Source organism: Gadus macrocephalus, chromosome 16, assembly GCF_031168955.1.
Source record: "Gadus macrocephalus chromosome 16, ASM3116895v1".
In the NCBI taxonomy this organism is placed as follows: Eukaryota; Metazoa; Chordata; class Actinopteri; order Gadiformes; family Gadidae; genus Gadus; species Gadus macrocephalus.
The window spans coordinates 16,549,054-16,576,553 of record NC_082397.1 but is presented as its reverse complement, the minus strand read 5'-3'; the positions used below and the strand labels follow the sequence as shown (position 1 = coordinate 16,576,553).

General features: G+C 44.3%; 1 protein-coding gene and 1 long non-coding RNA gene across 6 annotated transcripts in view; both read left to right on the top strand.

Annotated features, from left to right (window-relative positions):
- Positions 1-27,500, top strand: part of kcnab1a (potassium voltage-gated channel subfamily A regulatory beta subunit 1a) — a 117,021-nt gene that overhangs the window by 39,052 nt on the left and 50,469 nt on the right. For all 5 annotated transcript variants that reach the window (XR_009529637.1, XM_060074910.1, XM_060074909.1 and 2 more), the window contains one exon: positions 26,028-26,071. Coding sequence is in view for 4 of the 5 variants with exons in the window: in XM_060074910.1 (XP_059930893.1) it covers positions 26,028-26,071 (44 nt within the window). In the remaining variant the exon portion in view is untranslated. The remainder of the gene's footprint in view (positions 1-26,027; positions 26,072-27,500) is intronic.
- On the top strand, positions 13,840-14,449 carry LOC132474310 (uncharacterized). The gene is made up of 2 exons (XR_009529639.1): positions 13,840-14,134; positions 14,230-14,449. It is a non-coding gene; the product is annotated as an uncharacterized LOC132474310 (long non-coding RNA).

Here is a 27,500-nt window from a genome sequence, read left to right as displayed (position 1 = left end):
AACACACAGATTAGGATATCTCTCTCTCTCTCTCTCTCTCTCTCTCTCTCTCTCTCTCTCTCTCTCTCTCTCTCTCTCTCTCTCTCTCTCTCTCTCTCTCTCTCTCTCTCTCTCTCTCTCTCTCTCCTTTTGTCTAGTCTAGAGCGTTCTTTGGTTACCATGGTGTCATCTTTTTTGTGGTTTCATTATTTCATGTCGTCGCTCCCGAGCCAGCAGGGAGATCAGGGAGAGGTCAGAGCGTTAATAATGAATCTCATATTATGACTACGTTGACAGTGAAGTCTTGTTTTAAAGCGCTGCCATAGGGTTACGCTGAAGGCGGAACAATGAGGTAGTACACATCACAGACTTATAGACAGTGTACTGTCTACTAATAGAAAGCTCAATAACACCCCAGAGGATCGTATTCTTAAAGGTCTTGCTTATGTGAGAAAAGACGACAGAGGAAAAGTTGACTTTCCCTCAACGCTAAAGTCCTGGGAGGGATGGTCCCGTGATAAAGAGCATTTTCCCCTTCTCACATCCTGCGCTTTGTTAAAGTCTTGAATCCAGAATTCACGCAAATTGAATGACTAGCTGCTTTTTTTTTTTTAAACAATGGCAAAAGAAATAGGCAGCCATCAACAATAAAATGCTATTTTTTCTTAGATAACAAATAATACTCTACCACTCATACACCTATCTTCTCAGGTAGAAATGGGTTCCTCAACGATTTTATGTGTGGGGTTATGTCCGCTCGGTCATTATTGCAACCCTTGCAGAAAGGTATTCAATAAAGCAAGCGATGGGTTCCTTCTACACTGGTTAATCAAACCCGCGCCTCCATCCCATGACTAGTGTACTGATGCACGTACTGAGAGTTCATTAAACAGATCATCCCCACTCCTCCCTCAGCCAAGCGTCTCACTAAATCACAGCCGTTAATCAATACCTTCTCCCGGATGGGATGCTGTGAGATTCCCCCTTGAACACAGGGATCCCGCTCCCGTGCGGTGGTGGATGCCTTGCAGTCTCATCTATGCTGTCACCTCACGCACGGTCCCAAGGTCCGGCCAGGATTATTTATACTGCCCATTATCACTGGGCGGCAGCAGGTGAAATACGGTGATCACTGCCTGCGTGATCACCCTCCATCCCTGAAGAACGCCTTGCAGTCAGTGTCCTTCCTGCTTCTTCTTCTTCATTCATGCCTCCACTTCTGGGAGGAGGGGGGGGAGAGAGGGAGGGAGGGAGAGTGAGTGAGAGAGAGAGAGAGAGAGAGAGAGAGAGAGAGAGAGAGAGAGAGGAGAGAGAGAGAGAGAGAGAGAGAAGAGAGAGAGAGAGAGAGAGAGAGAGGGAGTCTCCACTCACCATGATCTCCATAGCAGTCCACCGGGAGGTGCCCCAGTACATGGCCATGCCCTGGTTGATCACATAGGTCATGGCTCGCACAATCTCTGCAGAGACACATGAAGCACACATGAGGTACATCAGTCCGCTAGAGAGAGAGAGTGACAGATAGAAAGGGGGGGAGGGGAGAGAATTGCAGGTATGCAGTAGGCTACAGCAGACTTAAGAGAGATGAGTACTATAATAAATGAAGGAAGGATGGAGGCTTTTCTTTGCTGCTATGGTTGGTTCGTATCAAACCTTTATGTGTTCACGGTTTTCAACACACAAACATATACAAACACGTGACAATATTTCTAAGTACTTACATGCAGTGTGTGTGTGTGTCAGTCAGTGCATTTACATGACATTGAAGATGAATTATAGGCTTAATCTGACTATGATTGGAATATTAAGGTGCATGTATACACCTTAGTCGGACTAAAGTAGAATCAAATCAAGTTACTCATAGTTGAATTAAGACCCCGAGATTATTCGATTGATAGTCTAATTAAGCATGTATACGGTCAATCGGATTGGAATCGGATAATGCATTCTGCGCATGCTGATTTTTCGAGATTTTTCCCGGGGGCCGTGAGCCGAAAGTATAGAGAGACGATAGTCGTGTTGTTGTCGCCGTTGGAAAAAGAGAAACAGCGATTTATTTACAAGGTGGTGAAGAAGATTGAGGAAGCCAGTGTCGTGCCAATGTAGCTACCCCCTATAAGAAGTGTATCATCATCAACATCAACATGCATTCAGTACACACTATGCTTCTGCTACGAGAGTAGCGTATGTGTGTGCACGAGAATGGCAGTGTGTGTGTCAGTGACTTCAGCGAGTGAGTGGATGAGCGAGGAGAGCGAGCGATTGCGCATGTCAGTTTAGTGAATGAACGAGTCCGGTTGTGTCGGTGTAAACGTGTACTGTTAAGTCAGTGGAACTATGAATGAATTACCCAGCCTGTCAATAATCGGTGGCCGCTTCATTCAGACCTATAAGCAGATCCACTGCCGGTCAAAGTGAAGGGTGATACCCCCGAGAGAACATCGGCCCTTAAGGGAAGTGCGTAGGGTCTCCGACTCTCCGACTGGTACATCAGCAACAAGTAAACTCGTAGTGGGGGTTATCTCGGCCAAGGAGGAGAAGGAATTGGGGTAAAGGAACTTCCGCATACGACCGAGAGGTCGGAATAATGACGTGGACCCGAAGTGAACTGACAGCTCTTTTCTGAAAACATCTTTCTCGAATGCTGCGGCCGCCTGAGTTTGTTGTTGCTAGTGACGTAAAGAGGTCAACCAGTGGCTCTATTACCACTTTTGAACTGGGCAAAGCGCCACCTATCGTACCGGGTTATGAAATGCTTCGGCCAATGAATCGATTTTCTCACCGCCATGTATCCTCGGACAATTGCAGTTGTCCGATTGAGGAGCATAGTCAAACTATGGCTTTAATTGGATTCAGCTGTGCATGTAAACGTACTGAGAGTGTATGTGTGTGATGTTAAGATGTTAAGATGTTAAGAGCCTTTTCCTGCATGAGGTTTCCCCTCTTACTCCTCTTAAGTTCGAGTGAGAGTGTTGGCCCTCACCATCATTAACACATGGCCCCACACTCTAACAAGAGGTGTGAGAGGGAGAACTTGAGAGAGGTAAATGAATAAAGAGATACTAGCGGAAAAGGGCGAAACCAGAAGAAGGAATCAGAACTTCACGTTGGAACACTTTTCGGCATCTTTATTTCTATACACCTTTTGTGGGAGCTGTTCGCTGGTTACACTTGGTGTGTATGTAGCTCCTGAGGGTTTGTGGGCCTCGGAAGCTGAGTGTGTATTTAAGGAGAAACCGAACAAAGAAATACCATGAATGTCAAAAATGGATGAAAGTATAAAGATAAATTCGCTACTGAAAACAAACAACAGACAACAAAAGTTACTCTGTGCCGGGTCCGCTGCCAATCAGCCCTAGCGCTGGCAGAGCATGACCCTTCCCAGAAAATTACCTTGGCTTGTTTCCATGGTGACGTGCCAAGCAATCATGTCCTTGGTTCTGTAGGGCCATCACTCAATATTTAAGAGATGAAGTGCACACAGGCGTAAACCCACAAACCCATATATGAGTATATGTGTTTGTGGGTTTATGCCTGTGTGCACTTAACCTCTTACATATTGAGTTGGCAAAAGTAACAGAATCACTTAATGTTCGTTTTTAAGCCTTCTTGAAAAGTACAGAAGGAAGTTAAAACATATTCACCTTCCTTGAGGAAATAAAAGATTATTTGAAAGTTCTCCAAAACTTATTGCTCACTGGTCCGTTGAAATTGTTATGAAAATTCACTAACAAAACACAGGGATCATCTATGTCTGTGAATCATTGTGTGATTTGTTGCCGGGAGGCCTTTCGAGGGAAGGATTGACTTGTGTCTGAATTATTTTGATGTCACAAATGGCACTACCTAATTAACTCCAATAGGTAGAGAAAATATAAAAATGTGAAAGCAGTGAAGAACATGATACAATTTTGTAATAGAATAATGCAGAGTGAATTCTATGAATGCTAAATCACTATGGCCTATCAAGCTAAACTGTGGTCAGAATAACAAGTAGTGCTCACTTTGGCAGTCTGGCACCCTCTCAGACATCACTTTGCCTTTGGGTGGCCTGAAAAGAGCCGTATGCATAATTAAGTATCGTTACTGTCCCTTGACATCCAATCCCTGTTCCTTTGTTCATTGGACAACATTTGATACTTGTCCCCATATGTGTAATGAACCCATTAAAAAAATGCATAGCAGCCAGGTGGCCTATGCCAGTTGTCCTCCATAAGGGGAATGACTGAGAGACCATCGGATCAACTGTGAATTCTGGATTCGAGGGTCGAACAGGACGCAGACTACACGACACGTCGGCTTCATCCATTAGAATATGGTTATGAGTTTTTTTCTCTGCAAGGGACACTGAAGAACCTGTTGGGGGAACTTTGCCTGATGCTCCTTTGGTTCTTTTGAGTTAGAGTCTCAATTGCACACTGCAGAAAAATAATGTTGAACACAAGAGACTGCTACTGGATTCATCTGGGACACCAGGGAGCTGGTCTTCTGGAGACAGAGTTGGGTGGGGGTGCGGAGAAGGGGGTAAGGGGTGCCAATGACTTCAAACTGATCAACAGATGTCATCTCAAAAAGTAGATTTGACCTACTTTTTAGTTAGCTTTTCTTTTAGCCAGCCTTTCCGCCAAGGCCTGGAGATGCAGCGATGTCGGAGATGTTGTCTAGCGACGATCTTCTCTGCGGGAACTTTCTCGGCATGCGTCGACTCCTTCCTAGCGCAGTTTTGATGTTCCCCTTCATCTCATTTGTCCGGGCTACTTCCACCGCTGACGTGATCGGTCTGGCTCCTTTTCAGATTGGGCAGCCATGTCCGCCGGCAGTCTCCCACTCACATCTTTCTTCTTTGAATGAAACAAAGTGCCGGGGTGGCGGTTGGAAGCTCGTTCTGCCAGGGAGTAGCCCTGTCTTTGCTTATTTGGTGTTCTCTCAGCGTTCCGCCCAGACAGGCCACTGTTGCCTGGAGACATTAAGATAAGTGAGTGGTTGAAACCAAGCGACGGAGAGCAGAAAGCAAAAACTAACATTGAATGTGGTGCACAGATTGAGAGCACAGATGCTACAGTGGCACGGTTCAGATGAGGTGGAAAGAGGGAGAGAGATGGGGAGAATATTACTTTGTGTGAGCCAGCTCATATCCGTGAAAAAGATAAGATAAGAAAAAATATGACTTTATTTATCCCAAAGGAAATTCTTGTGCCAACATAAAAATAAAAACAATAAAGTTATTACATATGGAGGAGTAAATGCCAACACCACTAAGAATAATCAAAGTAGGGTAAATTATCATGAAAACAAGATATATATGATGTTCTTCTCTCTACATTAGGAGTTCCGGTTGCTTTGGGCGTTAGGCTAAAGCTACCCAAGCAAGACAGAGGTTAATGCACTTGAGATGAAACAAGAGGAGCTGTGTGGTTAATAGCCCATTTCTAATGGAACCGATTAACGTTGTTAACTCCGAACGGAGGGCTACAGTGATCATGATAATATACATAATGATACACTTTTATGTGCGCAGCACTTAAGCTTATAAAGTTATCCACGCCATCTTATTCTCTTAATTTAACATTAGCATAAATTCCAGTAAGTTAACTGGGCCTCATAAGAGGGCTAGCGATGGCTGGCGCCTATGCCTTGACTGTGTCCAACATGTGATCGTTAGGTTAGCGCTAAGATGCTACGGTCAGCGGCTGCTGAGCTCTGGCTGATTGGTGGTCAAGCATCACCTTGTTGGGATAATGGCATGTTTCCCCAGATCAACTGGACTCAACGCTCTTTAAAGAGTCTGTAGAGGTCTTTGAACTATAGACTGATCACTCCATCACGTTGATTGTTTTGGGGGGCTTACTCTGTCTTAATTGTGTTGTACATGACATGTACAATGAATAAGGTCTGGTGTACACAGAGAACAAAGACAGGGATATCATTGTTGAGTAATGAAAACAAAACGGTCTACTGCCTGCTAGAAAAATTAGAATTTGGGGATCAAAGCAAGATGCTTAAAATCTAAGAAAAATTATTAATAAATTGTAATTTGGGCTGCTTTTGTGAGATGCTATAGGGAGAGTTCATATATTTATATAAACATCTGTTTATTTCTGGAGATATATCTTGACTTTAAGATCAATGTAGGCAATCCAAAGCTAAGATAATGTTCCCACATTTGCCTTTTGGCATTGGACTGCATTTCTCCTCTCTGCTTCTCTATGTCTTTGTCTCTTTCTCATGATCTTTCTACGTTGTAATCCATCAAATACATATTTAGTTGAGTGCTGCATACAGCGCTCAACTATTGTTCTTCTTAAGTTTTATTCTTTCTTTCTTTCTTCTTTATTATTCTCTACAAACTTTGGGACCTATCTCCTTCCTCAATTTATCGCTTAGAGACTCCATTCAAATTTTAAAATGTTCAGATTATCTTGGAATTGCTCGCTTCTTTTCAGATCTTTCAAATATTTAATAATTTTTAAGATATTCTACTTAAAAAAAAAAAATTACAATGGGAGGACGGCGGAGATGTCCGCCCATTCTCTGACACTTACTACTTCAGACTTCGTAACTTGGTAAATATTTTATCGTTAACCTTCGTTCAAAGGTTTAACAAATCAACACACTTGTATCTTCAATAATCTGAATTTCGATTACCTTCATACTTTTTTCAAGATCACGATTTAAATTCCATATCGGCTTTGTTTTCAGTTGGTCTCATTGATTTACGCTGAGGTTGGAGCGCAAGGACGTGCAGGCAGTGTTGTCAGATTGGGATTTTTTGCCCGCTTAATTTGACTACTTTTTATTACGTTCAGGCAACGTTGCCAGCTTGGGCGTTTTTTCCCGCCCAATCGGACTACTTTTAATCACGTTAGGCTGGAAAAATTTGCATTTGGCGAGTACATACAATTTCGGCTGGTTTAAAAAAAAATGGCGGAATAAGTATCATTCCTTCTACAAACACCAATCAATACCACACCTTTCATAAAGTATATTCTTTGTGCAGCCAGATCCACTATTACTAACCCTAACCCTAAAGGTACTACTACTACTTCAGCAACTACTACTAATACTACTACTACTTCTACTACTTCAGGTACTACTACCACTACTTCAGCTACTACTACTACTACTACTTCAGTTACTACTACTATTGCTATTATTATTTCAGAACTTGCAGATTTTGATTTCAGCTTTCAGGTTTTTCAGCAGTGCACTGCAATACATTTGACCTTTCACATTTTTCAGCAAAGCAGGGCAATACCTTTCAGATTCTTCAATTCAATTCATTTTACATTTCTGCATTTTTAGCAATGCTTGCACTTTTCATTAAACTTTCATTTTATTTGTTGTCCAACCATTTACATTTTCTTGAATGGTGTGCATGTTGACATTGTTTACTCCATTTAGACTTTTGAACTTTTGTTCAAATTCCTCACTTGATTTAAGCCATTTAACATTTCTTTACGTCTTAAACTATGTGTTTTTATTCAAACATATTTTCAACCTCATTTTGCACTACAGCACTCACCTCATTTTCTGCAGGAAAGGCATTTTCTAGTTTCATTGTTATCCAAGTTCGAAATAATTTCAATTTCTTTGTACCAGAAATTGTCTTTTTCTTTATTGAAAAAATATATCTTAAAATTTCTTCAATGTTGCATGTTGTGAAGTAAATTTGCTGTAGGAAACCTTTAAAACATTGATCAGCTATCTGTCCCTTTTCTATTGGGTTAAATGCCGATGAAAGTATGGGCTCTACCCAGTAGTACCTGAACCTTTGCCTTCCTGACCCGCTTGTTTACCTGAAGTGAGCCACATTTAATAACTCCCAGGGGGGAGAGAGAGAGAGGGATAGAATGAGAGAGAGAGAGAGAGAGAGAGAGAGAGAGAGAGAGAGAGAGAGAGAGAGAGAGAGAGAGAGAGAGAGAGAGAGAGAGAGAGAGAGAGAGAGAGAGAGAGAGAGAGAGAGAGAGAGAGTGAGAGAGAGAGAGAGTGTGTGTGTAAGATTGTGAAAGAGAGAGAGTGCGCTCTGAGAATAATAATAACTTTAATGATATTCCCAAATAATGTGGCAGGGTTTGTTCTCTGAGGCAATGTATTCAATTTATTACACACTCACACACAAAAACACACACGTTTTCACACTCGCACACAAACACACACACACGTTTGCACACACACACAAAACCAATGTCAGCGTCAGTTCAAGCGTATTGAAAATTACAATTTGTAAAATGAATCTGTAAGTATATGTGTCTGTTGAATATGTGTTTGTGTGTGTGCGACAGTGTTGTGTATGTAGTCCATGTAGTCGTCTCTGGTTGTACTAGGCTTAAGTTCAGGCCCAGGGGAGTGACACAGCATCCACAACCTGCAAAAAATAAAAGCCCTTTTCTGGACAACAACCCATCCACCCAGGAGACCCCGAGTCAATACAAAGTGTGTGTCAACAGCCAACGAGTGTCCCGAAGATGAAGGAAGCCTTGAGAGGGGAGAAGTGGTTCTCTCAGCTGCTCATCTATCAGGGTGCTCTCTGTCTGCATCTCCCTCCATCCCTCACACACACCGCAATGGGATTAGGAGACCCCCGCCTGCACACTGCACACACTGCACATCCCCCCCCCCCCCCCCCCATGAGCCATGTGGACAGCCGGGAAGGAAAAACCAGAGCGGAAAGGGTGAGATGGGTGAATGGGTGAGCGAGGGAGGTCTAACAGCAAGAAGAGAGAGAGAGAGAGAGAGAGAGAGATGAACTTAGAGATGGATCAAGGTTGATTTCATGGATAGGTAATCAATCCTATAGTGTGGGAGAAAATTAGGGAGCTTGCTCCTTAGACAGGTTTGATTTCTTTCCATGACATCAGAGCTGACTTGTTGTAAATGGCTTCTGAAAAGGTTTGCAAACATGTTGGCTTTTAGCTGCAGAGGCTGGGGAGTTGTTGTTTCTTTAGATTGCTCTATGCTTCCTCTTCAAAGAACCAAATGTATGTATGAGATGTAACTGTGATAAATAAAACATCCTATTCCTACTTGGACTTGAATCTAAAGTCACTATGGAAATCAAGGGCAAAGAGAGAGACTTGCTTGCTACGTGTATATTCTCCTATTTGAGCCTGCGCCATTTTTAGTTTGCGGTTTTGGAGTTTGTGGCATTTGCGTTAAACTTATGCGGCAAATATCCGGAGGTAGCCAGGGAAACACGGTTCCTATGGCACCTCAGGGACAACTACTGCAAACTGGCTCACCGTGTCCCTCTGTCAGCAGGAAAATGTATAATTCACCAATTAGCACTGTTTGCAACATTAATAGGCGGGTCCGACTGAGGAACTTTTCCCCTCTAGTGAGCCGCTATGGGGGGGGCTTGGGAGAGAGGATCCGCCCAACTTCACAGTTTGGCGGCTCAGCTGCTCAGGTAGAACCTGCCTCAGAGTTGTATTGGCGCCATCTGAGTCGCAGCTTCGCCGATCCTAATTAGTCTACCCTGATTTGATACGGTTGAGGCGGGATATGGCGTAAGTACAATATGACATGATTAGAACTCGACACAGCTACAACATATAAACAGCGCCGTTTATATGTTGACGGAGACAAGCAGACGAAAAATAAATAATCACGTAAAACAAAAAGTGTCGCAGAACTAATTACGTCCAATTTGAACTCCGTTGGGTAGACGCTACAAAGGTTCCCGTATGGGAACGGACGCCGAGGGGAACTCAATGAGTGGGTGTAGCCAAAACACTGAGCCACTTTCCAAGAAATCCCTCAGTCGGAACGCGCCTAATGTTAGCGACATTTGAGAGGTGCTTGTGTAAGCAGCGTTTCTGTTAGCGGTGTTTGTGTTAGCGTTGTTTGTGTTAGCGGTGTTTGTTTTAGAGGCCCTTGTGTTAGCGGAATATTTCCTTGTGGGGAATCGTCTCATTATCTCTGCATGCATCTGCATTGAAATACCCTAGCCCTTTTGCTTATTAAGGCGTTTGGAGACTCTAAGCCTTCAAGTCCTTCAGTTTGCTCTTGAACGCACCCCCCTTCTCACATCCCCTCCTCTTCCCCTTGATCTGGCCCCCTGTTGCTCTGCTGGCTGTTGATACGAGTGTCTGTGTTGATGAAGAGGGGAGCAGCCTTTGTCGCTTCATATATTAACAATATTGAGGCAATGTGTTCCAGATGTATCAGGGATATGATATGTCAGTGATTTGATACATCAGGGATATGATGTGTCAGTGATTTGATAGGAGGTCGGGGATCTGATATATTGTTGACTTTTTGATTGTGGAATGTTGACACAGTAGATCTACAACCTGTCAGCGATGCCGAAACTGGGGTCGTAAGGAAATATTGGTTACACTTACTGTAGTTCACTTTTTACACTGAGAGGCACATTTTAAACAAACCCCACTTCATCACACTCCTCTCCTGACCTAATATTGTCTTTGCATTCATGGTAGCCACAGAGACTCACACACCTGGCCTAGGAGTTTCACAGGACCAAGACTTTGGTGAGAATGGGATGAAATTCAGCATTGGGTGCACTGCAGTTTACAGTATGTATGAGGTGTTCATAACCATAATTTGGCACATAAGCGTGTGTATATGCATATATATTTATGTATGTGTTTGTCCTTAATAAATACATACACACCATACAGTGCTGAAGTTGTGTTTTTTGTTTCTGTGTGGACATACACACACACACACACACACACACACACACACACACACACACACACACACACACACACACACACACACACACACACACACACACACACACACACACACACACACACACACACACACACACACACACACACACACACAAACTGTTGGTCTGTATTAAATCCTTAGCAGGCGGTGTGGTCGCTACTCCAGCCATCATGAATTAGGGATCAGATTCTTCCCGGTGGACGGCATGCCTTCGTTTGATCAAACATGCCTTTCGTTCTTTCTGTCTACTTGACTCTTTTTCCATTTTTTTCCTTTCGATTTTATTTCATCCTAATTCGTTTATTCAATCATAATTAAAATAAACAAAAAATGTATTTCCCTTTTGTCAGAAACTCCCTGGCCTGTCACTCTTTCATGTATGCCGTGAAATAAGCTGAAAACCATGCCAGGGAAAGTGAGAGACGTGCGTGGGTGTGTGGGTGTGTGCATTTGTGCATGAGTGTGTGGCAGGGTAGGGAGGGCGGCCGAGTGGGTCTCCTGCATGGCTTTGCATGGCCGGGCAGCCATAGCTGTCCTGTAAATAATGCAGAGGGAATTTCTGGGGCTGAGGCTGCTGTGTCCACGGCGCCCCTAGCCCCCCCACACCAAACAGCTGACGACACACTCCTTCCTCCACGTCGGGTCACATGCAGGTAGACCCGACGGGACCGTTCCTCCTCCTGTTCTGGTGTCTGGATCCCCTTTCATCTTCACTCGCTCACCTTGACTTCTGATCTCTTTTATATCATGAGTGAATATGTAATGTGTGTGATGTTAAATTGATGAGTCATGTGTTAGTACAAGGTCCTGACTGAGCCTCATAGTCCCCAACTGTGTGTGTGTTTGTTGCGCGTGAGTGTGTGTGTGTTTGTGTGCGTGCGAGTGTGTGTGTTAATGCTTTTAGGCAGCATTATTACCTGCAGACTCAGAAGGGCCAGTAATACATACTACATACTACTACACTACATATATTGTTAACTGCCATATATATATATATACATATATATATATATATATATATATATATATATATATATATATATATGCTGAAGTTAAAGGGACTCTCACCTTTGTTGCATTTTGACACTTTTTTTGGATAAGGTTAAATTGGTATTAATAAGGTAATAACACTCTAATATGCAAGACAGACCCACCAGGAGTAAAAACAAACAATTATTTTACTCTCATAATATTTAGTGAAAACTTCAACCAATAAAATTCTGCGGACCGAAGGACCTTATTGGCCGACAGACCTGTCTGTTTGCTGCATGGATATATAAGGTTTTCCGTCTGCTTCTTGTGGCGCATTCGGGCCCGCGTCATCAAGGCGCGTCCTCAACTAGAGGGTTTGTTTTGATTCCACGGCAGACAGTAGCGAGTAGCGACCGTAGCGACTGACGATGGCAGACCAAAGTGGTCCACGGCGTACTGAAACTGCACCATTCAGTCCGATTAGGGGACTCATCTCGGACTCAGACTCACAGAGTTACCCTCCTCTGGAGCCTCAGGAAGACCTCCAGACTGTTGGCCACCAACTGCACCATTCAGTCTGATTAGGGGACTCATCTCGGACTCGGACTCACAGAGTTACCCTCCTCTGGAGCCTCAGGAAGACCTCCAGACTGTTGGCCACCAACTGCACCATTCAGTCTGATTAGGGGACTCATCTCGGACTCGGACTCACAGAGTTACCCTCCTCTGGAGCCTCAGGAAGACCTCCAGACTGTTGGCCACCAACTGCACCATTCAGTCTGATTAGGGGACTCATCTCGGACTCGGACTCACAGAGTTACCCTCCTCTGGAGCCTCAGGAAGACCTCCAGACTGTTGGCCACCAACTGCACCATTCAGTCCAATTAGGGGACTCATCTCGGACTCAGACTCACAGAGTTACCCTCCTCTGGAGCCTCAGGAAGACCTCCAGACTGTTGGCCACCAACTGCACCATTCAGTCCGACAAGGGGACCCGATTCGGCCTCAGAAGCCAAGTGGTCCCGCTCCCCTGGATGATTCTCAGGACCTCCAGACCGTTGGCAACCAACCGCACCACTCAGTCCGATTAGGGGACCCGTTTCGGACTCAGACGCGAAGTTGTCCCGCTACTCAGGAGCTCCAGGAAGACCTCCAGACCGTTGGCACCCAACCGCACCACTCAGTCCGATTACGGGACCCATTTCGGACTCAGACGCGACGTTGTCCCGCTACTCTGGAGCTCCAGGAAGACCTCCAGACCGTTGGCACCCAACCGCACCACTCAGTCAGATTACGGGACCCATTTCGGACTCAGACGCGACGTTGTCCCGCTACTCTGGAGCTCCAGGAAGACCTCCAGACCGTTTGCAACCAACCGCCACACTCAGTCCGATTACGGGACCAATTTCGGACTCAGACGCGACGTTGTCCCGCTACTCTGGAGCTCCAGGAAGACCTCCAGACCGTTGGCACCCAACCACACCACTCAGTCCGATTACGGGACCCATTTTGGACTCAGACGCGACGTTGTCCCGCTACTCTGGAGCTCCAGGAAGACCTCCAGACCGTTGGCACCCAACCGCACCACTCAGTCCGATTACGGGACCCATTTCGGACTCAGACGCGACGTTGTCCCGCTACTCTGGAGCTCCAGGAAGACCTCCAGACCGTTGGCACCCAACCGCACCACTCAGTCCGATTACAGGACCCATTTCGGACTCAGACGCGACGTTGTCCCGCTACTCTGGAGCTCCAGGAAGACATCCAGACCGTTTGCAACCAACCGCCACACTCAGTCCGATTACGGGACCCATTTCGGACTCAGACGCAACATTGTCCCGCTACTCTGGAGATCCAGGAAGACCTCCAGACCGTTTGCAACCAACCGCCACACTCAGTCCGATTACGGGACCAATTTCGGACTCAGACGTTGGCACCCAAGCGGTTGGGTGCCAACGGTCTGGAGGTCTTCCTGGATCTCCAGAGTAGCGGGACAACGTCGCGTCTGAGTCCGAAATGGGTCCCGTAATCTGACTGAGTGGTGCGGTTGGGTGCCAACGGTCTGGAGGTCTTCCTGGAGCTCCAGAGTAGCGGGACAACGTCGTGTCTGAGTCCGAAATGGGTCCCGTAATCGGACCCGTAATCGGACTGAGTGTGGCGGTTGGTTGCAAACGGTCTGGATGTCTTCCTGGAGCTCCAGAGTAGCGGGACAACGTCGCGTCTGAGTCCGAAATGGGTCCCGTAATCGGACTGAGTGTGGCGGTTGGTTGCCAACGGTCTGGAGGTCTTCCTGGATCTCCAGAGTAGCGGGACAACTTCGCGTCTGAGTCCGAAACGGGTCCCCTAATCGGACTGAGTGGTGCGGTTGGTTGCCAACGGTCTGGAGGTCCTGAGAATCATCCAGGGGAGCGAGACCACTTGGCTTCTGAGGCCGAATCGGGTCCCCTTGTCGGACTGAATGGTGCAGTTGGTGGCCAACAGTCTGGAGGTCTTCCTGAGGCTCCAGAGGAGGGTAACTCTGTGAGTCCGAGATGAGTCCCCTAATCGGACTGAATGGTGCAGTTGGTGGCCAACAGTCTGGAGGTCTTCCTGAGGCTCCAGAGGAGGGTAACTCTGTGAGTCTGAGTCCGAGATGAGTCCCCTAATCGGACTGAATGGTGCAGTTTCAGTACGCCGTGGACCACTTTGGTCTGCCATCGTCAGTCGCTACGGTCGCTACTCGCTACTGTCTGCCGTGGAATCAAAACAAACCCTCTAGTTGAGGACGCGCCTTGATGACGCGGGCCCGAATGCGCCACAAGAAGCAGACGGAAAACCTTATATATCCATGCAGCAAACAGACAGGTCTGTCGGCCAATAAGGTCCTTCGGTCTGAAGAATTTTATTGGTTGAAGTTTTCACTAAATATTATGAGAGTAAAATAATTGTTTGTTTTTACTCCTGGTGGGTCTGTCTTGCATATTAGAGTGTTATTACCTGATTAATACCACAATTTAACCTTATCCAAAAAAAGTGTAAAAATGCAACAAAGGTGAGAGTCCCTTTAACTATCATTATGCTATGGTTGATGACTCCATAAATTGTAATCCTTCAACTGGGCCAAAGGGATAATTTTGGGCCTACTTTCACAGTGTGCAGCATAATAACAACGTGACACGGCCACATAATTATTAGCCGCTGCCGATGCTTGTTGTTTCTCAGAGCAGAGCGTCCTCGCTAATAGCATGTTATTCTGAACCCAACAGAGCGTTCGGCCAAGCCCACATTGTTCCATCCGCTGTGTTGCTTTTGGGTGTCCGTAATCAGTCTGGGACTGCTTTGGTACATTTGTTTGATCTACTCAACTGAATGCGTTTGTGTGTGTTTGTGTGATTATTCAGCTACTTCTGTGTGTGTGTGTGTGTGTGTGTGTGTGTGTGTGTGTGTGTGTGTGTGTGTGTGTGTGTGCGTGCGTGCGTGCGTGCGTGCGTGCGTGCGTGCGTGCGTGCGTGCGTGCGTGCGTGCGTGCGTGCGTGCGTGCGTGCGTGCGTGCGTGCGTGCGTGCGCGTGTGTGTGTGTGTGTGTGTGTGTGTGTGCGCGCGTGTGTGCGTGTGTGTGTGTGTGTGTGTGTGTGTGTGTGTGTGGAGATATGCTGATGGTATGGGGCATGCATTAATGCTGATTAATTGGTAACTGTCAGCCTATATAGTTGATTGATTTATTGAGCGGATTAGACTCCATAAAACAAGAATCTGCTTGCTCAGACATTTTCATATTGAATTCCTATGTGTGTGTGAGTGTGTGTGTTTGTGTTTTTGTATATTTGTGTGTATGTGTATTTGTGTGTGTACATTAGACTGGGGGTTCTGTTTAGTGTATTATATGTTGAACGCTAACACTATGTGGTAATGTTCACGGTGAATATGGTGATTTATGTGATATTTAAATATAGATGCATAATGGTCAATGTGCGTTGATGTGTGTGTGTTTGTGTGTGTGTGTGTGTGTGTGTGTGTGTGTGTGTGTGTGTGTGTGTGTGTGTGTGTGTGTGTGTGTGTGTGTGTGTGTGTGTGTGTGTGTATCCTGGTATATATATATGTTTATAGCTGCTGTATCGTCATGGTGTGTGATTATGCTATGATATGAGGTATGAGCTGCTGAACTCCACTTATCCTCATCTATAACCTACAGAACAATGTGCTAAAGTCACCCATTTGGCAAAACCCCCTTCTGTAGATACATTTATCATATCCAAAAATGCTGTGCGCCCCCAGAATATCTACACAGTACATGCTGTTGACATTCACCCCTCCATAAATGTTTTGCATAACTAGAGCACTGACATGCAACCCTTTGTTTTACACACATTGTCCAGCACTCGGTCACTGGATCTCCTGAATACTGAGATCCTGTCTTTGCACAAAGATGGCGGATTATACATATTAAGATAGCATGATACCCTTATATGTTGCTGTGCTACTCGTGTGTTGGCCACAGTGCAGTATAAACAATGCTGGGGAGTGCTAGGGGCATTCGCATTTGAATCCGCCTCAGCAACTCGGTGTCATTTAGATTCACACAGACTGTTATTCTGTAGAACCAAGGGATCCAACGCTTGCACCACACCGTGTTGTGCATTCAGGCAAGAAAAGAATCAATTAGAATGCCAATGTTGGGATAGATATATGACCACGTGTTTATAGAACGCTAAGAAAAAGGATACCAGTAGTTTAGGTTGTGAGTCAACATCCAACGCTGTAATTACTGATATTCCTGTGGTATTTAAAGAACGCGCTGATGTGTGTGTTTAGATGCCAACAGTGCTGTCGTTTAGCATCAGACGCCCACCATTTGAAGGACTGTGTTGTTGTCCAGCGGTCGTCCGGCGTCTGGGTCAGTGCTTGTATGTCAACGTGTGGCATCACCGCTGTGGCACAGGGCTAGTATCATCAAACAGATAGTGGTTCATATGTGTTTTACATTGATCAATTGAATCATGATTCATAATGTTACGAGGCTCAACGATACTTTAAAATGTTATACGTGAATTTCTTAACACCAAATAACTAATAACATTTATTCTGGTACAATCTGGTTGAATCTATAATATAATAGAAAATGTTAATGTCCTAAATTTTTTATTCATATTCTTGTCTCGGTTGTAAAGCTACATATAACATTAAGAACACTTGACTGTAATTTTAGGGGAAGATATGCAGCGTGCAATGTCGGTTGTTCGAGTACTTTGGTAGTACAAATATATTCTCTAAGAGTACATTAGTGTGCACTTGAATGTGATTTGTCTCCTTCCTTTATCAGCCCCTTTTACATTGATTGCACCAAAGTTTAAAGTGTTTCTTATCCCTTCTTATGAACCAGGCCAATAACACGACCGATTCCATTAAATGTCCTTGTACTGCAAACAATAAATGTCTAAACAGAATTACACAGATGAACAGAGCTTATAGGTAGTAGTCATGGCTACACCTATTACCTATTTGTGTAGATGTTCTGATATGTCTGGGCTTTGATATATAGTATATTTCTCCACCAGGCTTTGGCCTCTCTCTGTGTGTTCCCAGTGCATCTTTCTTCTGGCACACCATTAGCACTCCCAGCAGTGTGGAGCAATCTCCTCCTCACATGATGAGCCTCACAGCTGCTGTCACTCGTCAGCCAAAGCCATACATACACGCCTGCATGCGCAGAACATATGTTGCTACCACACACACATGCACACAATGTGCTGCGTGACAAGAGTTATATTGCTTTAAAAAAACCTGAAAAGTTTTAAAGTACTTAATTATTTTTATGTTTTGACTCTGAGTCACAATGGTTATTAAAGTCTGCAGAGATTAAACTAATTTAATGCTGCCGGTCTCAATAGACAAGCGCAGATAATATATACCCAATATTACTCATAAATGACACTACCAGATTGCCAGTTGATTCGACAAGATTGCACCATCAAAAAGGTATTGAAATTGGGATTAAAAACACCCTTTACTCAATAAATACTAATCATCTGTTGTAATTGTGTGCTTAAAATGCTTAATATCACAATTGATTCCACCTGCATTGGTTGACTCAATAGCACACAATCTAATAAACAATGGACCCTGAATATATGACAGGAACAAAGTGGGACCAGCAGGAAGGAGGTGTCTGATGCATGCTTATTATCTCCCTGACCTTCATCTTCTCTTATTAAAAATATTAATATTCACTATAATAAATACATTATATTGGCTTGGTAATGCAGATTTTTTTGTCTGCGTGACGCTCTTCGTTTTTATTTGTAGTGGGTCGAGTTTCCACAAGGTAACCTTGGAAACGCAATGCCACTTGAGAACGAAGCTGCTGCTGCCGGGACGAAAGGGTGATTCAGTATGAGTGTCAGGATACGCTCGCCCACGGCAACACAGTGTGTGTGTGTGTGTGTGTGTGTGTGTGTGTGTGTGTGTGTGTGTGTGTGTGTGTGTGTGTGTGTGTGTGTGTGTGTGTGTGTGTGTGTGTGTGTGTGTGTGTGTGTGTGTGTGTGTGTGTGTGTGTGTGTGTGTGTGTGTATGTGTGCGTGTGTGTCTCTCTGTGTTACCAGAAGCTTGGTGCGCCCTTATGGCATGCCTCCCATCAAAGTGGCCATGTGCATAGAAACTGTAATGGGTTGTGTGTTGGAGATGCTTGACATGCAGATCTTAGTGGTGTTCAGCACCGCCCACTCGCCACATCCCCGCCTGTGAACGTGTGAGAGGGTTGGTGTCTCAGTGAATGAGCAGCACTTTTCTACAAAACTAAATACAGCACTGCATCAGGCATTAACATGGATGTTAACGGCTAACCTGGGAAGCTCTCGGTAGTAAGGTGGTCTCTGTTCTTCCATGGCAACAGATGCAGGTGTTGTTTTTGCAAAGTCTCTCTCTCTCTCATTCAAACTTACACACACACACACACACACACACACACACACACACACACATGCAGCCTCATACGAAGAATTAGTTTAATGGAAATTAATATTTAACATACACACTGAGTGTGTGCACGGCCATGGACGCCCACCACCCATTTCATCGTTCACATAGTCACACCAACACACGCACACACACACACACGCACACACGCACACGCACACACACACACACATACACACACACACACACACACACACACACACACACACACACACACACACACACACACACACACACACACACACACACACACACACACACACACACACACACACACACACACACACACACACACACACACACATCAGGCCACACATTCTTGCTCCAAACTCTTTACCGTTTATAATCGCTTAGCAGTGTTTTCCAATTTAAAAGACAGATTCCATTTAAAAACATTGACTGGGAGTGCTCTGTCTGTTGGCCCCGACCAGGGTGTGATGGAGCCTGGCTGGCTGCTTTTACACCACGCGACAGGTTATGGGTTCTGGTCGTGTTCTCCTGCAGGACTCTAATGCAGTCTTGTATGAGCCTTCGCCTCTGCTGCCTTTGATGAATGTGGAATAGCCTTGCCTGGGACGGTTCCACTTTGGCCCAGAGATGCACCGCTGCCGTTTAAAACCCATTGAGGGGTAAATGTAACACACAGTCACATGTGTGCGAATGTGTAACACTATGCATGTTAAGTATGCATGCATGGAGAGAATTCACACAGCCACACCTTTTGAATAAATAGTTCAGTGTGAGGTCAGATTGTGTTATAGGCATGGCATCAAATCGGGGTTACATAAGCATTTTGGCGAGTGCTTTGTGCAAGGTTTTTTGTTTGTTTGTATATTATAAACCAGCCTTTCACCAAACACAGACACTTTTTGATCAAGTTTGAATTAATGTTTTTTTTCTTTTTCTAATTGGATTATCATTAACGCCAACGTCAACGACCTCAATTCCAGTTGAATAATCCTACCTCCTTGATCGTGTTTTACCCCCGGCTAGAATCGCTTCCCATTGCGTTTCCCTCTCCCTGCTCAGCATCCTTTTGTATTTGTCACACACTCCGTCAGCCTTGAGTGATGTTACGAATGGCTCCTAATGGACATTTTTTTGTTGTTTAGCAACCGAGAGACCCTTTTGTTTGCTTTCCACCTGTGTGTGTTCCACCATTTAAATGTATGCCCATTCTTTAAGCAAATCCAGCCTATTTGATTCTGAAAGCTGGAGGTGCTTCGAAGGTTGCTTAAATCAAAGCATATACCATTAGCAGATACTTCTTCATATTAATGTTTCCTTGAACGCTTCTCTCCTAAGGTTATACCCCAAATTGTGTCTACAGCCCTGATTTATGTGAATATAATATAATATGAGTCCTTTATTTATCTGCTCACCATGTGAAACACAACTTTGCGCAGCTGAATCCAGCAGTATTTGATGTATTTATCTTGAAGAGCGCATGAGGCTGAAGCACACTTCCACATTGCTTGGTTAAGGGTTGGATGTGTGTACAAAAGTGATCTGAATCCGTCTTTTGACAGGTTTTAAACCCTTATTTTAATGCATGGAGCATGATGGACTGAGTGAGAGAAAGAAAGGGGGAAAGCTTGGAGAAAAAAATACTAATTGAACCTATAAAACTTGATATGAGGAGAATGCTATAAACAAACTGTGTTTGTGTGTTTGTGGTGTTTGATTGACTGACGGAGAATAAAAATTATGAATGAAGAAGAGAGAGAGAGAGAGAGAGAGAGAGAGGGTGAGAGAGAGGGTGAGAGAGAGAGAGTGAGGGAGAGAGGGAGAGAGAGAGAGAGAGAGAGAGAGAGAGAGAGATTGAGAATGACACGCAGGCAAGACTGGTGAGGTAATTGTTCCACAGAGGTGAGGAACGACGGCAAAGGTGAATCCAAGAGAGATGGCGGGAGAGAGAAAGCGTGAGGGAGAGACTGTGAGAGAGAGACAGCAGGGAAAGACAGAGAGAGAGACAGGTTGAGGGAGAGACTGTGAGAGAGAGACAGCAGGGAGAGATATTGAGAGACACAGACAATAAGAGAGGGATACAGTTAGAGAAAAAGAATATTCCAGATACAGATACAGAGTGAAAGACAGACAGAGTGAGAAGAGACAGAAGGAGAGAGAGAAAACAGAATAGAGAGAGAGAGAGAGAGAGAGAGAGAGAGAGAGAGAGAGAGAGAGAGAGAGAGAGAGAGAGAGGGGGACAGAGTGAGAGAGGCCACTAGAGAGATAGAGAGTGAGAGAGAGCCAGAGTTATAGCGAAACAGAGTTAGAAAGAGACAACGCAAGACAGATCCAGAGTGCTTGATGACAGAAATAGATTAATGGATGAAAGAATAAATTAAAGAAGAAGAGAAGTCAGATAAAGAGCAAGGTTTGATGAAGTTATTTGTATAGTGAGACTTTCTTCACTGTGCAACGATTTTCTTCAGTTTCTTCCCTAACTGATTGTTGACACCATAATTGCCAATGTATGCAAGTGTGTATTTTTTTTCTTACTTTTGAATATTTATGCATTGGTTCTTGTTTGCATACTTGCACATCAAATGCATGGTTTTTAGAACAGATGGCAAGAGAAAAAAACAAGGAGAAATCAAAAGATAATTTCGATATGATGACAGCGTTAATATCTCTGAGGCTTAACGAGCAGTGACTTAACGAGCAGGTTCTCTTGTCTACTGTCTTGTCTACAGAACCCCGATTGGAAAACAAGCTGATAAACAGCCAAGGCTCATAGCTTGAGATGCAGAGCACGGGTGTAACCTACATTCAGCTATGTGGGCCAGCACTCCATGCTGCTATAGTAATAGGGTGGTGCACGTGATGGGACAGCAGTGAATGCATATCAGCAGTAGGTAAAAAGATGAATGGAATCTTCCTAATGGAGGGAGAGAGGGAGGGAGAAAGAGCGGGAGAGGGGGTGAGGGGGTGAGAGAGAGGGGGAGAAAGAGAGAAGGGAAGAGAGAGAGCGAGAGAGAGAGAGAGAGAGAGAGAGAGAGAGAGAGAGAGAGAGAGGGGGAGACAGAAAGGGAGAGAGAGAGAGGGAGAGGGGAGAAGAGACAGAGAGAGAGAGAGAGAGAGAGAGAGAGAGAGAGAGAGAGAGAGAGAGAGAGAGAGAGAGAGAGAGAGAGGCTGCTTTACCGGTGTGGGGGATTTGATGGCTAATGAAAGGCAGAGAAAACATAATTCTGAGGTGTTTTAGAAGGAGAGGAGATAATGAGACGACCTGGGAGCGAGGCAGACAGTCAGGGACAGCTGAGAACAGATAGACAGATGATTGCAGGCAGACGGAGGTAGAGGGTTATTCCACAACAGCACCTGGGGTATTAGAGGACGTTGTGTCTGTCTATCAGCGAGGCGACAGAGACATGTTTGTAAAGAAATAAATAGCGTGGTTGATAGGGGAAGCTTGTTATTGGAGATCCGTTTCCAGCGTCTATTTCAATGAATATTTGATTGGGGTGGGTGAGTGTGTGTGTGTGTGTGTGTGTGTGTGTGTGTGTGTGTGTGTGTGTGTGTGTGTATGTGTGTGTGTGTGTGTGTGTGTGTGTGTGTGTGTGTGTGTGTGTGCGTGTGTGTGTGTGTACGCACAGCGGGGATATAGATTTGTTTATGAGTGTGCCTATAAGGATTTGAATAGCTTGTGGGGGTTGTGATGGATTTGAAATGAGGGGGAGATGGCTGTGTAAGTTAATCTCCCAGGCAGGGAAAATATCAACAATCTCCTTCCCTTTACGCCGACCCCTTCATCTTATGATCTCTGCTCTCATTCCCGCAAACTGCTCACACTTTGTAGCTCTGAAGGCTGCATGAGGGGAGACATTAGGAAAGAATTACCGGGACAGGAAATCTTGTTTGCACCTCCTGTGTGTGCTTGTGTTTGTGTATGTGTGTGTGTGTGTGTGTGTGTGTGTGTGTGTGTGTGTGTGTGTGTGTGTGTGTGTGTGTGTGTGAGAGTGTGTGTAGGTGTGTGTGTATGTGTGTGTGTGTGTGTGTGTGTGTGTGTGTGTGTGTGTGTGTGTGTGTGTGTGTGTGTGTGTGTGTGTGTGTGTGTTTGTGAAAGTAAGCAAAAAAAAAGTATGACAACGTGAAATTAGACATGATTTGATAGCTGTTGACATTCCTTTTATCTATATCCCTTTTATTAAGGAGCTAAAAACCGCAAGATTGGTGTATTTTCTGCTTACGAGGCATTGACATTTGCTTTGCAGTAAAGTTATAGATGCCAAACTCCCAGGAGCAATCACCAACTTCCATCAGAAACACAAAATACATTGGTCCCCAACGTCGGTTTGGTGATTTATCTCTGTGCTTGACTCAGACTCTGTGTCAGCAAAGCCTCTCTAAGGTCTCCTCTGTTTAGCTCTTGAAATTGAGCACATCTGTATAACTGTCTCTGATTGGACCCCCCGCGGCCACTGAGTGACGATGTCATCATTAATCACCGGTGGAGCTTGTCTGACTCGGCACATTCTCAGCCCGTGTTCTAAATTATACAGAATGTCCTGAATATTTTCCTTCTTGGACCCAGTTAGTCTGTTGTGTTCCCGGTTTAGTAAAGTTTAATTTGAATTAACCGTGTTGATATCAGCCTCTTGAAATGTAGATGTGGGACAGTGAAAACCAAAAACCCTCAGATAGGTAGTACTAATGGGTTGTACAAGTACGATCAATAATTCATAATTTAAAACTTTGAATAACTATAGGTAACCACAGATACACTGTGAATAACTAATAAGTATGTTTCAACCATTGCCCCATATGGTGAAACGGGACAATCTCAAAGACAGCAGGGTATGCGGTGATTCCTGTTGATTTCGGACCACTGTTTACAAAGCGCCTGACTACCGTGACCTGGCTTGGCCATCCGGGGGTGTTTATTGCAATTATTTCACAGGTCAGAGAGAAGCTCAGACAGATTTTCTGGATGTGTAATGGTTATTATGGCCATGTAGCCGGACACTAAATATGGTTTGGGTAAAGCAGAATGGGTCCTGAAAAGCGTGGCCGAGATGTGATGACAGCTGTGACTGAAAATCAATACACAAACCGGGATGTATATGTGTGTGTGTGTGTGTGTGTGTGTGTGTGTGTGTGTGTGTGTGTGTGTGTGTGTGTGTGTGTGTGTGTGTGTGTGTGTGTGTGTGTGTGTGTGTGTGTGTCTGTGGTGTCTGTGTGTCTGTGTGTGTCTTACATGGATTTTCCATCATATGTCCAAATACTATATAATTATGAATCCATGAATGCCCATTCATAATGGGAATCACTTAGGTGCAGTGATGTCAGAGCTAGTCTTCCTCCAGAGCATGAACACATGCATAATGTACGGAGGTGAAGCATTGTACACATTGTATTTCTTCCTCTATACTAGTAGAACATACTAATATATAATATTATATATTATTAATATAAAAATAATAATCACAATATAGATATATCTTTCACCAAGAGGCTTCCTTGAAAATTAAGTGTGTGTGTGTGTGTGTGTGTGTGTGTGTGTGTGTGTGTGTGTGTGTGTGTGTGTGTGTGTGTGTGTGTGTGTGTGTGTGTGTGTGTGTGTGTGTTTGTGTGTGTCAATCACCTGTCAGTCCACTGTACAGTCTCCAAGAGATGTTGTCATAAGGGAACAATCTCTTGGCAGCCACCCTGGTTGGACATGACAGTGTTCTGTGGAAACTCATCCATGATTTAGATCAAACCCTATTCATTCTGTTTCGACATAAAGTGTATTCTCCTCATAATTGCAGATGACATCAAAAAACACTTGATGGCCACTAGCATCATGGTAGGAACGGTAGGGCTGTCACAGTTTTTCCTTTCATTTGTTGTTCACTGAGATTGTCAAGGTACAAAATTTGGTGGTTTTGGAATAAGACTTTCCCCTCCAAAATAAATTATATTTTCGTTTCATCCGGTTAAAAAAACGATTTCCTGATGGCCATCTCAGACATGCATATTGTCCAACTTTCGAGAAAAAACAAAAATGTAAATCTTTGGAGAAGAATATAGATTGTAGAGACATAGATTTAGAATGTACAGCAGGAAATCAAGCGTATACGTCTCAATTATAGCAAATTTATATTCAAGTATCAGGGGTTGATCAGCAATCAACCATGTGCCACCGCACACACACACACACACACACACACACACACACACACACACACACACACACACACACACACACACACACACACACACACACACACACACACACACACACACACACACACACACACACGGACACAGACACAGACACAGACACACACCCGTCAACACTGATATTTTTCTGATAGAAAAATTAATTAGGACACCAAAAGAAACTAAGAGATAAATGTTCTCCAAAGTTTTCCTCTCTAAGAACTAACAGACACACACTCACGTACAAACATAAAAATACATACATACATAAACACATACATATACCCCTACTACTACCACTACCAACCTAGATAGCCATATCTAGTATAATAGATAGCACTAAACAACATATCCAATCTAAATATCTCTCTCGATATCTCACATTCTCTGGGCGGCTCTCATACTTTTTCAGTTCCATGGCCCCCAAACTCTGGAATTCCCTTCCTCAATCCCGCCATGATTTTCCCTCCTTCCCTCTCTTTAAAGCTTATCTCAAGACCTCTCTGTTTCAAGAACACTTCTCCTCTTCTACCACTGAATAGACCCTCTGTATATATTTATTTCTTTGTATTTTTATTTCTGTTGTTGTACTTCTATTTTTGATGTCATGCTCTGTGTGTGCTCTCATGAATCTGTAAAGCGAACTTGAGTGTGAGAAAGGCGCTTTACAAAATAAACATATTGTTATCATTATTATACACACACACACAGACACACAAACGCACACACACACACACACACACACACACACACACACACACACACACACACACACACACACACACACACACACACACACACACACACACACACACACACACACACACACACACACACAAATATTCAGTTTTCGTCCACATTACATTAACTGGAGCCGGATTGACTTCCTTGAGACAGCAGTAAGTAGAGCAGATCCAGGTCTAGAGCCCTGGTAAACTGGCTGCGGCCCATCGGCTTGTTAACCACTCCCCAGCCCCCTGTCCTCACGTCATGCCCGTTATCCATCCATCAGTCACAGCCCCGGCGCAATCTCTCGGCCCAACTCGTGATTAATTGTTGGTGCTAGTCCTGTGTGTGCAGAATGCAATGTGTGTGTGTGTGTGTGTGTGTGTGTGTGTGTGTGTGTGTGTGTGTGTGTGTGTGTGTGTGTGTGTGTGTGTGTGTGTGTGTGTGTGTGTGTTGGTGTGTGTTTGTGCGTGTGTTATGGCAGTGTACATGCATGCAGCTAGGACCAGAGCTGGTTTTGATAGACCTGTGCCTGATGTGATTCATTCTCTCTCCTTTCAGGAACCTCGGCAAGTCGGGACTCAGAGTGTCTTGCTTAGGACTGGGTGAGTTTTTTTTTGTTTTGTTTTTAATCAGTGTGTGTGTGTTACTGTGTGTGTGTGTGTGTGTGTGTGTGTGGGTGTGTGTGTGTGTGTGTGTGTGTGTGTGTGTGTGTGTGTGTGTGTGTGTGTGTGTGTGTGTGTGTGTGTGTGTGTGTGTGTGTGTGCGTGAGTGCACGTGTGCCTGTGTGTGGAGTAGAACAATTGACATTTGAACAATGGAGTCTCGACACAGTGTGCTGAGGCAGCACCTTTGCGACAACACTGAGTTATGAACAGCATAGGAAAAAACAAACACAACACATCAAGATAAGAAACATCAGTTAATAACCACAGTACATACCCATTCATATACAAATAAGTAGAGGCAGGGAGAGTTTAACCGTCCAAAGATAATGACATGAAGCGTGATGCAGTGTGTTTCTATGGCTACGGATATCGTTCATTCATAGTTTGACATCCTATGGCTGAAACACTGTGTCTGTGCAGTAGAGTCATATTTCCCAGCCTGGACCCCCATTGCTACTCAGAGGCCGCTTACGCACGTAAGGACACGCAGCCTCCCAGAGCTGAGCTACGTCAATCTTTTTGGCGGGGGCTTACTGGCAAGTCATTGCTGATTGGTCGAGCACGGAGCACGCCTCGTGCTTTGTTTGGCTCTCAGACAGACACATCATATTTAATTGTAATGAACTTCTTTTCAGGGCTTGCACACACACATAGCTGGCGTCAGTAGTTTTATCTTGATTCCCTCTCATGGACATAACACGTAAGAGAGAGCAGTCTCAGCTAGCAATTTTCCAAGAGGCTAATGGGTTTTGAATGACATTTTAGTATCTATTTAAGAACATGATACAGATTTTACATTCACATTACAACATTTTACTTTGGAAACTAAAAGTCGTTGTTATCATATCGGAGATGAATAATGCCTATGATAGAGGAATGAGTGGATTGGTTAGAATAAATTACCTCTATGTGTTCTGTTACATGCACATTTTAGTTTCAAATGTAATTGTATGCACGTAATATTAATTCAAACACGTTGATGCTGTTTTAGTGAATGATGGGGAAGAATACATGCAGAAAGAGAGACTAGACAGGGTAATATATTAGCATTCTACACCAAACTCCAATAGAAAGTGCTGCTCCTCCCTTTCAGGATTGGTGAGAGAGAAAGATTGATGGAGGGAACATGAGGATCAAAGTGGTTAAGGGAAGAGGGAAAATAAAAACGAATGGGAGGGACACTCTTTCGCCCCTACATAGCTTCTCTTTGCTCTACAGTGTTCTATCTTCTCTCTCTCTCTCTCACTCTCTCTCTCTCTCTCTCTCTCTCTCTCTCTCTCTTTCTCTCTTTCTCTCTCTCTCTCTCTCTCTCTCTCTCTCTCTCTCTCTCTCTCTCTCTCTCTCTCTCTCTCTCTCTCTCTCTCAC